Source organism: Pungitius pungitius, chromosome 18, assembly GCF_949316345.1.
Source record: "Pungitius pungitius chromosome 18, fPunPun2.1, whole genome shotgun sequence".
Lineage (NCBI taxonomy): Eukaryota > Metazoa > Chordata > Actinopteri > Perciformes > Gasterosteidae > Pungitius > Pungitius pungitius.
The window spans coordinates 14,933,203-14,948,684 of NC_084917.1; the positions used below are offsets into that span (position 1 = coordinate 14,933,203).

Genomic DNA, 15,482 nt, shown 5'->3' on the forward strand with positions numbered 1-15,482 from the left:
ATGTGGCGCCTGAAGTGAAGTTTCTCTCATCATTAGAGCTTAGAAACGCTGCCTGAGGGGCCGTCCAATGTTTCCATCTCTTCCTGCCCTCATCAGGAGCTGTTTCAGTTTCACATGTTGGCAAGAGCAGCCCAGCCTTGTAAACCTGGGGTGTAATCATTAAAGACGGAGGGGCCATGCGGTCTGATGGTCCCTGCTGGAGCTCTCTGTGCTCCACCGGTAGCTTGAGTCCCAGGCGCTAAAGCTAGAGTATCACCTGACCCCCGCGGCCTTTGACCTCTCCGATGCCCGACCCATTCTTGGCCCGGCCTCCTTTGTGCTACTCACAGTACTGGATATCCGTGGATGCATTGTCGAAACAACCAAAATGCAACTGTTTTGTAGTATGAAGTCTGACTCTGTTTCAGAATCTATGGCACCAGCCACGGTTCTAGTTGTTCTGCAGTGCTGTCCGTGGTTCTGGACCATCAGACCTATAATGTTCTCTAAACGATGCGTAAAAGTATTTGCTTTTACATGCAGCTCCACATTGGCACCACCTTCTATGTTTGGCTGTTTTTATGGGATTTGTTGACAAGTTGAAAACAGAGAATAGAACAAGACTAGATTATTTGTAGAGGTTGCTGTATTTCATTTAAAGTTTTTTGTTTTACTCAGGAGCAAACAGTAGTGTTGCCTAGCGGTCTGGTGTGCGTGGCTTGTTGGACGGCCTCCCTGCACACGTAGCACTGGTGGTCGCACGCAACATGCTGCATCATTTTAAAAAGCGGTGATGTAATCTAGTACGTCTGTTTGTAAGTATTCAGTTGGAGCTCAGTTTGGAAAGGCTAAGGAATTTAAGATTGATAGCGTACCCTACATGATAACCCCCACACAAGCAGTGTTTTTTTCAGTTAATGTTAAGAGCAAATTCTATGAAAAGTTTTTAGTGAAGTTTGTGCATCACTTTAAAAAATAGAATTCCAAGCATCACTCTGTCTGGTCACCACGCCTTGTTAACAGAACAAAGTCATGATTGCACAATGAAAAGAGCAGGAAGGGCCATGGAGCTCTGGAGTGAACCAGAACCACAGCGGCAGCATCTCAGTATCCAGTGTTTCCCCTTGGTTTACAACTTCCAAGGCGGGTGGGTATTGGCTCTGCCTCGCTGCTGCAACAAACGGACATATTCGCAACATTTCAATGTCAGTATAGATCTGCTGTACGGAAATATATATAATTGAACACTTTTTCAGGGGGGGGGGTCATTTGAGGGAGGAGGTGGGGGGGGGCACCCCCTGTTATAATGGTAGGGGACACACTAGTATCTATCATCATGTGACCAACATTCACAGAACAAGGCGTTGTCCATGAAAATCTTAGATCTCAGGTTCACTCCAACAAAGCTTATTGAATTAGTTTGAAAGAGCATACTGTTTTCCAAAATGGAAATGAAATACAAATCAAATGAATCTAAATTTGTGGCAGGCATAACGGTTGAGATACAAGTTTGTACAGTTTGCACAGTAATTTAATTACTTTGGTACTGTATGATGGAAATCAAACAAATCAGTCAAAAGATTGGCCACACTTTGTCATTCAATTGAGTAAGAAATGATCCAAGCTAGTGTGATATTGATATGCATTGTTCTGATGGTCTAGATGTGTAATGGAAATCCTTTTATTATTTAATACTCCCTATCTATCTGTTGAAAAGCTGAGCATTGCTTTATGAACATGTATTGTACTCGTTGAATGCCAATTGTTGCCATTTTTCATCGCCTAATTCATTGGGAAAATAGCCACACCCAATGCCCTTAAGCAGAGATTATAAAAACTGCTTATTGACGTATTTCTTTTGAAAACTTCTACAACAAAGAACATCTGAGAATTGTCACTTGGGTTATCGTCTCCATGTAAACCACCATCCCAGCGACCGCTTTCCTCTCATCTTGCACTTCTCATTACCATTAACTCAAGATTTGCTTGCTTGTGCGTGCGTGCGTGCGTGCGTGTGTGTGTGTGTGTGTGTGTGTGTGTGTGAAAATGGATGCAAACCGGAGAGTAAGCCCTTTCCTAATGACACCTTGTTGGCCGGCCTCATCGGGGGGGGGGGGAAAGTCAAGCGCACAGATGGCATCCACGTTAACCCTGTGGAGGAACACTGTCCACAGGTGCAGTGCTCGGTTTATTGGAGTCCTGTAGCTTTTATGAACACATTCCGCAGCATGTCCACCTGTGCCCTCTGGTCTGTACCAAAGCCCAATAAAAACGCTACATTTGTCCCCCATTTTTTCACATCCTATCTCCCAGTCACTTTTGACTTAGTTTGGTCCCAGGACTGCATGTCACTTGATCCCCTGCCTGTTCCCGTCTGCCCTGCCCTCTCGGGTCTGTAGGGGGAAGCAGGCCAATCCGCGTTGATTGCCATGATCGGCCTCAAACATCTTGAAGCCCTTTGAGGGTCGAGGCTCAAACTGGCTCCAGGAAGACTGCGCGGAGGCAGCAGGCCGTGTGCAGCTACTGAAGTCCGCTTGCGCTTGGCCCTACGACTTTAATGGAAGGATTTGAGGAAATGATGTTTTGGCTCAAAAGTGTGGTTGTTTATGTGGTTCCAGGATTAACTTCTCAGAGTGAAGGCCCATTCGCTGGAAGTTGAATCTTTCCTGCTGGGGGGGGCTATCGTCTCCAGGCTCCATAATGGAAGTACTGGGGTGGAGGCCGATGGGTCCAACACACACTGGGGAAACATGACACCGCTGTTCAAGTCAAACGAGAGGTTTGAACGTGTTGCAGCCCGGAGACGTGGAATTCCACCTTTTCGTAGTATTTCATGATTTGATTAAACACAAATATATCTCAGAATATGGATCTTGAGCATAATATAGATGGAAATAATGAAGATCTTTACACCAGTTAGATGCGTGGCTTTCATCATCTTAGCTTAGGTTGATATTAGCACATTAAGCTGACAGCTGACTGATTGACATGCAGTCGCTACTTGTGAAGACCTGCCCTGCGCTGGAGTCATCTCTGAACATGCTTCAGTGCATTGGTAACCCCCACATGAGACCCACAGGAAGAACTGATGTCATGGGTATTTTACCAGAGAAGCTCCATGTGGACTCCATTGATCCCACTGCACCGGCACAGCCAGAGAAGATTGCCATAGACCACAAGAGGAGCAGCATGAGAAGGAGCAAAAGAGACAGACCTCAGCTAAAATATATACGATGCATCTGTTTTTAATTAATAGTTAATATGATGTAAACCAAATCCTGCTGCTCGGTCAGCGATGCTCACAGATGAACCCGTTAGTGTCCGAATGGGACGTACCAGGCTCTTAACTAACTCCAGTTAAACCTATTCATGGAACTATTGCTAAGGTGACGTCATCCCACTGAAAGTGTGGAGTTTGCATGTTCTCCTCGTGTCTGCGTGGGTCCTCTCCAGGTCCTCCGGCTCCGTCTCACAGTCAGAAATGCTCTACGGCAGAGGTTCCCATGCTGGGAATTTTATTAAGTAAAAACTACGTAGGCCTACATTGGACGTTTATTCTCAAAAGACCCTGTGCATATAACAAGCCGAAAGTGTGACAGCGTCCCTGACACATAGAGGGACAGGTAGAGCGCTTAGTCCCACGCATCGACTACACTTTGGTGTGTGTGTGTGTGTGTGTGTGTGTGTGTGTGTGACGTGTTCTGCGTGAGAGAATTAAATTATAAATTGTGTTTGGGATGGATTGCTTGAACACTCAACTTAGTTACCTCACTGGGCTCATGTGACCTGCACAGGACCTCAGCAAGAGGACTAGATGTGAGATTTGGGGCTGACCACAGCGACGCATGCTGTCCTCTGAGGGGACCCAGGTTCACGTTACATGTCATTTAGCTGACTTTCAATAAGTGCATTTCAACCATAAGGATACAAACTAGGAAGAACAAGATCTGTGACCAGTTCACTGTGCTGCCTCAGTGAATGTACGCCGATGCCACTTTTCTGGGTGTAGTTTATCTCCATCTGTTTATCTTTTTGTCAACTTATACGGGTTGGCCACCATGAACGGTACTTTCCAACCTTCTGTAGCTTCACCATTTAGCATAAGTGGTTGTTAAAATCCAGAAGGAACACAAATGAGCAGTTATACGTCCGTCTTGTTTTTTTTACGGGTGTTTTCTTGGCCCGTCATTCAGGGAAACAAGTTTATATCGTTAACATTGCAGGCAGGATTTGTTTCTCATAAACACATCGTGCTGGTAAAGAAAATGACAACGTGGGCACAGCCTCATTGGGCGCTTACTAATTCAACTTCCACAACATGACTGTCAGCAGAGGAAGAGCGCTGTAATTAACATGACAAACACAAACTGCTGATGACAGCACATCACACACTCGGGTCCTGCCACTCAGCCCCCCCTCCCCCCCCCCCCCCCTACTGTCGATGTGTTCAGTAGTTAAATCCAATGAAACAGCATTTCCTGTGACACGCATTTCTAACTTTTAAATCTAAGCCACAATATATGGCGATATATAACGATGATGCTGCAATATAAGAGACATTCCAGAGAACCAGCGGACCACATGAGGGCCTTCACGGCGTTACTGAATGACATTTAAGCCGCGTTGTGGTCTGCGTCGATCTGGAAACAAATGAGCAACACTTGGAAAGCTGTGAGAGGTTTTAGCCACAACATGGTCGTCCCTCGTTGTCTTCATATTGCTATCGTTGGCATTCTCCCACTTCAGTCACTTTTCGTTAGCGCTTCATTTTAAAAGCTGTCTCAGCTGTTTGAGGATGTGTTCGATTTGCTCGTTAAACAGTTGGAGACGTACAGTGGAAATGTGTGTGTGTGTGTGTGTGCGTGCCTGCCGTGTGTGCGTGTCTGCCGTGTGTGCGTGTCTGCCGTGTGTGCGGGCCTGCCGTGTGTGTGTGTGTATGTCTGCTGTGTGTGTGTATGCGTGTGTCTGCCGTGTGTATGCCTGCCGTGTGTGTGTATGCGTGTGTCTGCCGTGTGTGTGTGTGCGCCTGCCGCGCACGCGCGTGTGTGTCTGCCGTGTGTGTGTGTGTGCCTGCCGCGCGCGTGTGTGTGTCTGCCGTGTGTGCGTGTCTGCCGTGTGTGTGTGTGTGTGTGTGTGTGTGTGTGTGTGTGTGTGTGTGTGTGTGTGTGTGTGTGTGTGTGTGTGTGTGTGTGTGTGTGTGTGTGTGTGTGTGTCTGCCGTGTGTGCGTGCCTGCCGTGTGTGTGTGTGTGTGTGTGTGTGTCTGCCGTGTGTGCGTGTGTGTGTGTCTGCCGTGTGTTTGCCGTGTGTGTGTGTGTCTGCCGTGTGTGCGTGCCTGCCGTGTGTGTGTGTGTGTGTGTGTGTCTGCCGTGTGTGCGTGTGTGTGTGTCTGCCGTGTGTTTGCCGTGTGTGTGTGTGTCTGCCGTGTGTGCGTGCCTGCCGTGTGTGTGTGTGTGTGTGTGTGTCTGCCGTGTGTGCGTGTGTGTGTGTCTGCCGTGTGTTTGCCGTGTGGTGTGTGTCTGCCGTGTGTGTGTGTGTGCATGTGCTGAACATGTATACGCTCCTTCAAGCTCCGCCTACAGGGGGAGGCTGCGGGTGAGTCTCCAGTCTGGTATTTAGTACCAGTTACGCGGTAATTAAGACAAATTGTAGGAAAGTCGTTGACTCGGCAGATGTTTTCCAGGTTACTTTAGACACGTGCTCATGCTTTTCCTCCGGTCCTCGGTTAAAAGATGCCACAATCAATGACAACTTATTCCACTTCATTCTTTTTGAATCCTGAAAGAGATACCTTTGCATAGCGAGCCCCCTAAGAATTCCAATGTATAATCCAAAACCAGATGTATATTCATTCAAATAATACAGTAAAATCCTTGCTGTGTTCATATTCCAGTCCCTCTAGCTCTAAGTGGGGGTCCAAACTACGGGGCGCAGGCCAAGGGTTTCCCCATCTTCTGTTTGTCACATTTTTATATTTTAATTGTATTGAAAGCTGAATTTACTGTAATGTCAAACTGTTTAAAGGTGTTGCATAGTACCATTTTTTTTGGTACATAGAATTCTTTATGAAAAGTACTATGAGCTGGTTCCAAACAGTTAGTTGTGGCTCCACCATCATCAGGTCTCTCCATGGCGAAAAGGGTGGGTGAAAAAAATGGCCCCATTTAGATCATATTATCCTTGACGTGTTATATTTTGGTTGTTAAAAAGACAGAATCACACAGAATTTCTTTTCACTGCTTCGATTGATTGAATTTGTGATAATGAATAATACATACTGATCTGCCCACACACAGATTCACAGTCCTATACGCTCATCAGGCACATTAATAGAAATGGATTCTGATTGATTGGGGTGATGCGCCACTTAAAATTACATTTAAAAAAATATATATTTTCCCAATTTAACTTGTCTGCGATACTGTGCGATGCTTCTTGTCGAGCCCTTGCAGCGCTGGCGCTGTTGGACTTTGTCATGGTTATGGTCAGCAGAGAAAAAAAAGGCTCCTTCTTTGAGTTTTTTTGCGTTGTACTGTTAGAAAATCGTTGTTTTGGTGATCAGAATTGTTTGAGTTAGGATCAGCCTTTGAGCAACCAAGATAGTGTATTTGAGCTGGCTAATAGGACATTTGATCGACTTAGTTGAACCAGGTACGAGTCCTCCAGAGTCGGTGCTGAGGGGTTCCCTGTGCTGTGCTGTCTCCTCCAGGGATCTACCTATTGGACATGATCTACATCGACTCCGCCTACCCGGCATCGGACAGCATCATAGAGACGGAGCAGCGGACCAATCAGATGAACAACCTTCTGAGGCTCATCTCCGACCTGCAGATGTCCTGTAACTACGGTAGGAAACCTGCAGCCTGGTGGGAGGCCCTGATTCTTACTGCGTTCCTTTGTTTGTATTGATGTTTTCCTTTAGCCAAATCCTTCCTTCCTTCCTCTTGTTCCTCCAGATCACTTGGTGACCCTGCCACATGTCCAGAAGTATCTGTTGTCAGTCCGCTACATAGAGGAGCTGCAGAAGTTTGTGGAGGACGACAACTTCAAGTGAGTAAACCCTCTGCTGTGGAAACTCTGTCCCACCTCTGTACCAACGCAGGCTTTTCCCCGGCACATGGTTCATGGAATCAAGCGTGAAATTGACGGGGGTCAGTGCACAGGAAGCATCGCTGGAATCATGACAGGCAGCTGGTTTTCTCCGTCCCACTGGGAGCTTGTTGGTCCACAGGCGCTGATGACTCTCACATGCATCTCACATCCTCTGCTCCTCTCTGTCCCACTATAACCAGTCCTCTCTGTCCCACTATAACCAGTCCTCTCTGTCCCACTATAACCAGTCCTCTCTGTCCCGCTATACCAATATGATTGTCAAAAGTCAAGGACAGCATGACCTAACAAAGGTTTTTGGCCTGAAGAATTCATTGTATTGTATTTATGACCACTTCACACCAATGTTTCATATAATAAAATGATTAAGTGTAATATTTTGGGCAGACAGTGACTAACTTTAGTTAGTGAATGGTGTGTGTGTGTGTGTGTCAATTACAACATTAACTGCCTTTGTATGTGTACACCTCATAGAAAACAACCTTACATGAGCAATAGATGAAAGCCTCATGCTGAGCCAACTTATGACTGGAGGCTGGTGAGGACTCTGCTGGACTTGTGGTCCCAGCAGTGTGTGCGTTCCTCCGGTCACTGGGGAGCCGGTAGTCTGATGGAAAGCTTTGTGTTGCAGGCTGTCTCTGAAGATTGAACCTGGCAACAGCTCCCCTCGCATCGCTTCTTCTAAAGAAGACCTGGCAGGTAAGACACAATCATGGTAGAAAACAGGGTTAGGAAGGGTTCATTTTGAGTGGGCTTAGGGGATGTAACGTACTAAGAGCCAGCATAGAGCTGCATGTGGGTCGTGGTAATGAAGAGGAATGACCCCAGAGCCACATCAAAGACGTGGGGGAGCTGTGTCACAGGGAGGGACTTTAGCATCAACTAAAGTTCAAGGAAATCATACCAAAACCATTGGAGCATTAGTTAAGGGATTAGTTATAACCATAACAATTTCAAAAATTGCTCCATCATTGGAGTAATAACTTAATAATAGTAATTTAACCATCAAAACCAAAAAAAAGTCCTACTTGTCATACCTCACATTGCAATCGTTCTTTGACGCTCTTGTGTGTGAGGCCCTCGTCAGCCTCCTTCTGTACAACGACAGAGTGTGTGCAGTTTGCTGATCATGCAAATATGTAAAAGTGCAATGCATTCAAGACAGAAAAGGAAACGAGACACCAATGATACCGCTCATCCGTGGTCGGGTCGCAGTGGGGAACGTCCCTTTTCCCACATCTAGCAGCTTTGATGGGGGATCCCAAGGCATTCCCAGGCCACTGATGTAATCCCTCCACCTGCTCCTGGCTCTTCCCCCGGGCCGCTTCCCAGCTGGCTGAGCCTTGAACACCTCCTCGGGGAGATGCCCAAACCACCTCAACTGGCTCCTTCCAACGCATCCTCACGGATGTTCAGAACTTCTCACCATATCTGTAAGGGAGGGTTACCCAGGTACTTGAGGTACATTGCTGTACAGCTGGGGTGCCCGGTATATCGCCTTCCATTGAAAAAAATGAAAAATCAGTGTCTGATACTGAAGTCCCCCTTCAGTGTGTGTGGGCCACATCTGGCTTGGAACAGTGTATCTCCCACTTAAGTGTGAGTCGGTCAGAGCAACAAAGTTGTACAAAAGGGGAGAAACAGATCAGACTTTCATCCAGGAAACCACCATTTGATTCAGTGAGTTCACCATTTGTTAAAGTCACTTGCATACTTTCACCAAGCTTATTTGTTTTGACCCTGATCCTGAAATTGCCTCTGAGGAGACCAAGTAAACCTAAAAGCTGAGTAAATGGATAATTGGATGACAATTTTGGAAAGAAGCACGTAAGGAGTGGAACCCTTACTTTGTGAGTGTGTTGTTGCAGCCTCAATGATGTGCTCAGTGAGTGTGATTACATCAGAGTTCTGTTTTAATACGTAGTTTGATTGAAAAGTGTCTGTTCCCTGAGGGAATAGGGAATAATGGTTTGGTTTTGCAGGCTTGACATGCTGTGGTTTCACTCGTATGCATCTAATAGTCAGCTTAATTTACAGCTCTGTTGTTGGATAGAAGAGGTCCTACAATAAGCCAGGCCATATTAACAGCAGCCACCAAACACGTTGATGCTTTTCCACAGACTGGCCAGCCACATGCTGGCATTTGTCTGTAAATATTACCACTTGTGAGATGAGTTCATCTGATTAAGTTTCACAAGATGTGGCGGTATTCATCTTCATAAGGTGACAGTCATCAGGTGCTACAGTGTACCATAAGTCGCTGTTATCAACAGCATCCGGGAGTCATTGAGGAAGGACACATGTACAGGGAAATTCCTTGTTGTTTTTCCTTATTGAAACACACCATCCTCTAAAGAGTTTTTAGTTCTGATACATCAGATCTTCCGGCTGGCTGCAGGGTCTGGTAGTGAAATGTGACCATGGATGGACGAGGTGGTTCCCCATCATTCGACTTTGTGCACAAATGCATTATTAGGGATTTGTCTTACAAACTAGTGGCCCCCAAACATAGAACCGCTGTTTCATTTGATTCTGATTCTGAAATGTGCATTTTTAGTATTTTCTCTTTTGCGTTTACATCTGTATCAAACCTGCTGTTCTCAACGGACTTGCATGTATCTTTGTTTTGACTTGATCTAAATATGAGTGAAAAGAGCCGATTTTTCCTCTTTTTGCTGGTCGTATGATCTTTTGGAGTAAATCATAATAAACTGGCAGGAAAAGCCTGTTCTGGCTGTGTCCCCTGGCGTGTTGGCTAATTCAGAATAATTAAATGTCATGCATTTGTCAGGCTGCCAAACAGAAGAATTGGGTTTGATCACTGTCTCCATGTACGAGCAGTGAGTGGAGGACGACATGGTGGAGCAGAATGTGCAGGGAAGCAGGAGAGGACCATGTGACACGGTGTTCATACATTACGACGTGCTGGGTGTGCAGAAAGCCAGCCGCCCCAACCCAAACCAGCACATGTGTTTACGAGCCAATGGAGTCGTTAAGGGACCACTTCATCCTGCCACATAACATGTAGTCACTTCATTCTAACTTTACCACATATGTTTGCCCATTACAAAGTTTTCCTGTCGTTCGTCGGAAAGATTTTAATTTGAACGAGTTCCATCGAACATCATCGGTGGGAATCCGCCTGCTTCCCCATTCAAAATACCCAAATGCGTCTGAACCCAAATGCAGCAGTTCGTGGTACCTAACCCCACAAAATGACGTCTCGCAAGCGTTCCACGGTGAGCATGATGCACATAGACTGTGGGGCCATACAAGCGGGACCGCTTTGTACCCTGCCTGGTCCAGACCAGCCCGTCTAGCTGCTTGCATGGCCCTGTGGGTTTCCACTGTGACTCAGAGGTTCCACCGCCTCATGATGCCCGTGAACTGATTCAATTTATCAATCCAACGCAGGCCTGCCAGAAGCTGAGTGGAGCTCTGGCTGGATGATGGCCCCATGTGGGCTGACCTGGTAACACGAACTAGCACACTGTGACGCTCTAGCTGTCTTTCTCCTGTCAGTTTTAGACCGGGTGGTAACCTCCGCTTCTGCCAAGTGTCTTAAACTGTATTCTCTCTTCAGACCAGCAGAGGGTGACGCCTCTGTTGTATAGAAGTCTATGAAAAATGACTCTAGTTCTCTCCCGATGTAAACATTGTAAACATGAGTTTATGGCCTTAGTCTGTAGTTTCAAGTCTCGAGTAAACGGGCTGAAAGCTGTCTACCAGAGCCATGTAGGGCATCTCTACGTCACTCCTCTGCATTCTAAACATGGTGACTTCAGTTCACTGGTTGCAAAAAGGCTGCGATGGCAACTGAACAGAACCTGGTGATACTGTGGCAGTGATGACTACTGCCCTGTTTTCCAGGACTGTCTGAGGTATCTGCCTCTCTGAGGTATAACCGACGACCCACGTGCCCCGACGCCTCTGTGGGGGCTGGTATTCCCACCCCCCCTCCCTCTCACCACAGGAAGAGCCATAGTCTGGGAAACAAGTGAGTATGACAGGCCTTCGTACAACATATTTAACCATAACCCTCTGTAGGCATGTAAAAGTCACACTGGTACACACACGTTTCAAGGTGTTCAATAAACCTCCCACTGCTTCACTTACTGCCCAGGATGGAGCCTGAGGTGCATAACAATGTTCCCACTCACATGAGGTAGAACCCACATGTACAAAACACTGATCGACTGTCACAGGACACCTGAGGACTCACTGACCTCTTTAAATGATCTTTCAACACTCAATTTGGCTGCTTGGCTTTTTTGTAATTACTATACAGTACATAACTCATTTGATCTGTTCTTATAGGTAATTTTATCTTAACTTATTCTATTTGTATCCGATTGATTTGCTTTATTTGTAGTTTTTTTTGTGAAGCACTTTGGAAACCAGTTTTCAATGGTGCTTTATATATAAAATAATGGCAATCATAATTATTATTTTAATTAATTAATTTTAAGTAAACAATTAATTATTATAATTCATTCATCAAAGTATGTATGTATATATAAATTATTAGTATTGTTTTTGGTGTTATTACTATTGTTATGGATAATATTTATAATACCAATACAATACCAATGAATATAGCAATAATGGTACTTATGCAGCAGCAATATCTACCACACACACACACACATGTAGCCATCCAAGCCACAGAAGGCAATACTGATATTTATTGAATACGTTAGATGTGAGGAAACTGGTATCAATTCACAAATATCTAAGCCATGCCGCACAGTGAGGTGTGATACAACTATACTCTGTGACCCCTCTGTGTCGGCAGCATGATGTGTCAGTACGGCATGTCAGAGAGCCGGAGTGCCACGTTTCCCACGGAGAAAGCACGCCACCTGCTGGACGACAGCTTCCTAGAGTCCCAGAGTCCGGTGAGGAATGACCCGCACAGTACGTCTGTGTCCAACGGCCTGTCCTTAGGTATGTGTACACTGTAGGAGGACGTTGGGACCCAGAACCACGTATTGGTTCCTAAACACAGCAGGAGTTCACACATGCACACTGGTCCCCTGTCTCTTGGACATGAAAAATGAGAATAATCTTAACCAATCTTGGTAATATATTTAATAAGCAACCATCGACAGTCAGAACTCTTTAGCGATAATTTGGGCACCGAGTAAATTGGACAGGAACATCTACTATAAAATATATTTTTTGCTAAAATATGCCTACGTAATTGGATTTACTCATAAACTTTGCTTTGTGTTTTGACAGGCAGCAGTGAAAGCTCTTTTGGGGAGGAACTGTCACCTGGCGTGGAGAGGTAAGAGCCAACCATCACATATTTACATCACTTGCATTAAAGTGGTTTATTTAGATATCATCACGTGGAAGAGTGAGGCGCACCATATTATCGTATTTAAATATTGGTCTTAAACAAGACTAATGTGGGTCCTAAAACAGCTGGTCTCCGTGGGTTTTAGCACCAGTTTTAATGTGTGCCTATACTCCATATTCACAATGCCCATAATATCACTGTCTTTGAATGTTGCTAACACCCAGTGTCAGGTCAGTCATACCCTATATTTATGTTTACATAGAATGAATATTTCCTATAAATCAACGAGAGGTGCTTTGAATTTGCTTCAGTTTGCACCACAGGTTCTTCTGGTGAGATACATTGAACAGTTCTACTTATCAAAAAGTGAAATCCACGAGGCTGACTGTGACAATGTGTGACAAACAGGGGCCGCATGTACGCAACACTGGGCCCCAACTGGAGGGTCCCGCTTCGCAACTCCGCCTGGAGCCGCAGCTATGTTTTCAGGTACAGTGAAAGTAGGACAGTATGTGGTCAATATCACTAGAAGGAGGTTGACTCTTCCTCTCACCTCATCCCTTCACTGCCGTGTAGGGATGGATGGCGATGGATCGACACATCTGAGGATTATTTTTATTATCTCTTTCACGTTGCATTTGAGTAACAGCAAGGAGCCCAACAACTGACATATATACACAGAGAAGTCTCGTGAGGGATTGGACCACATGGCAGAATAGCTAGCCCACATTATAGGTCACCTCGCGTTAGCGTCGCTAGCTTCACGGCTAGCCCACCTTAGCGTTGGTCAGCAAGGTGGACAAGCAAGTCACAAGAACTTAACGTAGTTGTTGAGGAGTTTGTAGAATTTCTTCACCAACACATGAACAGTAGACTGAATGAAGTGCTATGTTCTCAGCCCCATACTCACCCTCACACACACAGTCGCTCTTCCTCATCCCGACCGACACACTCACACCGGCCGTAAATGATGTTCAAGGTAGAAATGTTACCTGGGTTGGTAGTGAAATCATCAACTGTTACATCTGTACTGAGTTGCTGACCCTTAGGATTCTATGATAGTCTGGATATTATCAGAATAGAAACCGCTCTGTTAGCACCAAACCAGACTTTGGTTACAAAAAAACAAATAACCACGATATCAAAAAATAAGCTAGCTAGCCAGTCGGTGGCAATATGAACCGATGACTTTGAATTTACGAAGTAAAAAGTGAAGTTAGTACTCGTGCAGTAGTTCCTTATTTTTCTACTTTTCTAGAAATCCTTTTTAAAATAACATGGCACATGGTTACACATTTGAACGATTTATGTGCTACACTGCAGTCAGCCACACGGGGGCGATGGAGAGCGTTTGTCTTCCCTATAGAGAGCTGTCCACTCAGCCAACTGTGTTGTGTGGTCTGACAGAGCATCATAGTATGGTCAGAATTAACGTTTCATTTTCAAGCGTTTGGTGACCTGCATCCAATTCTGGTCATTAGAGAAATGAGTTTCTGCATGTTGTTCAGTACATTTCAACACATATCATTGATGTACGTAGTTTCAAGCTGCTGTACAAATAAGAGGGATACACCTACTAAATGTTGCAGAAATACCATGGGTTTTCGCTAATAACTACATGTTGTTTCATAAAACGGTCCCATAAAGGACTAGTTCATCTTCTATACTAACGAGTGACCTCACTGTCATCACGTTGTGTCAAACACTGGGCTCGGGTCCAGTTTCTCACTTACCCTCCTTGTACCTTTCCCCCCTTTCCATCGGCATCATCTCCTCTGCTGCTCTGGATGCAGTGAGGCCAGCAGCGTGACTGTTGAAGGACCCCTGCGGAGGAAAACCATGCTGAAGGAGGGACGAAAGCCCAAGGTGTGTTGATCTTTGATAGCACTCAGGTCTGAGCCGCTCTGTTTCCACGTCGACCGCGGCAGAAAAGTTGGAAAGGAAACATCTGCAAAGAGCTCCCAGCGTGACCATTACCTCTCTCCTGGTTGCAGTTGTCATCGTGGACCAGGTTTTGGATCGTTCTGTCTGGATCAACGCTGACATTCTTTGGTGCAAAAGCACTGAGGGCCTCTGAGAGAAAACATGTAAGTACACGTGGAGCCGTCTGTTTAATGAAAAAGGTTCAGTATAATGGCATGCAACCATGGAGGCTGTGACTCTGACCCACGCTACACAGTACAAGTCCAGCCCCTGTAAGAAGGTGTGTGTGACTGGATGGATGGTGGGGCTGCCAGACGACCCAGCCAGACCCAACGTCTTCCACCTGAACGACCCAGACAAAGGTCAGCTCCGCCCACACAGCTCCGCTGATGGACTGCGTCCGTCCTTCAAAAAGCCAGATAATCACACGCAGCCGTTTGTGACACACTTCACAGGCAATGTTTACAAGTTCCAGACCGGGTCCCGGTTTTCAGCCATCATCTGGCACAAGAACCTGGAGGAGGCGTGCAGGAGCAGTAGACCCCAGGTGTGTTCAACTCACTCTCTGAGCAGTAGTCCCACTCTCACTGCTCACTGTTACTTTGTGTCTGTCCCATTCTTGTAATCACGACACCTCCAGTACCCTGTGAGTTCCTCATATGTGTCGTCCACTTGGATGCAATCAAAACATGATTCGATTTTGGCGGTCAAAGGTCGCTGTGACTTCACAAAACCAACATTTGGCCATAGATCAAGAATGGTAACGGGGGACGTAAGGTTGACCATGTTCTGGATGTAGACTGGACCGGATCAGTTTTAGCCGCACTGTGCAAATACCAATGTTTCAAAAGGTAGGAGAGACAGGGAGAAGAGGAGGGGACCCAGGACGGAGCCCAGTGGGGGAAAGGACAAGGTTCAGAAACAGATCCTCTCCTCGTTAGCTGGTAAATGTGGCTGTTGATAGGATGAGAGCAGGGAGAAGGGTTTTTCATTGCCACAGGATAGCAAATAAACTGTCTCATGTTCTAATTTCAGGATACTGTGACAGTTTGTACCAAGGGGATGAGAAGTTATCACCCTTACAGAGATACCAACATAGACTAGCCTCTTTGTTTTCACTTTTACCAGCAGCTCTCCTGCCTCTTATCCGTGTGCTGAATAAACATC

General features: G+C 45.8%; 1 protein-coding gene across 1 annotated transcript in view; it reads left to right on the forward strand.

Annotated features, from left to right (window-relative positions):
- The window catches only part of LOC119226304 (ras-specific guanine nucleotide-releasing factor RalGPS1-like), a 45,773-nt gene that overhangs the window by 27,954 nt on the left and 2,337 nt on the right, over positions 1-15,482 (forward strand). The window contains exons 9-19 of the mRNA XM_037484117.2: positions 6,687-6,824; positions 6,934-7,027; positions 7,719-7,786; positions 10,958-11,084; positions 11,883-12,034; positions 12,329-12,377; positions 12,801-12,881; positions 14,186-14,258; positions 14,387-14,479; positions 14,572-14,677; positions 14,771-14,862. Coding sequence (XP_037340014.2) covers positions 6,687-6,824; positions 6,934-7,027; positions 7,719-7,786; positions 10,958-11,084; positions 11,883-12,034; positions 12,329-12,377; positions 12,801-12,881; positions 14,186-14,258; positions 14,387-14,479; positions 14,572-14,677; positions 14,771-14,862 — 1,073 coding nt within the window. The remainder of the gene's footprint in view (positions 1-6,686; positions 6,825-6,933; positions 7,028-7,718; positions 7,787-10,957; positions 11,085-11,882; positions 12,035-12,328; positions 12,378-12,800; positions 12,882-14,185; positions 14,259-14,386; positions 14,480-14,571; positions 14,678-14,770; positions 14,863-15,482) is intronic.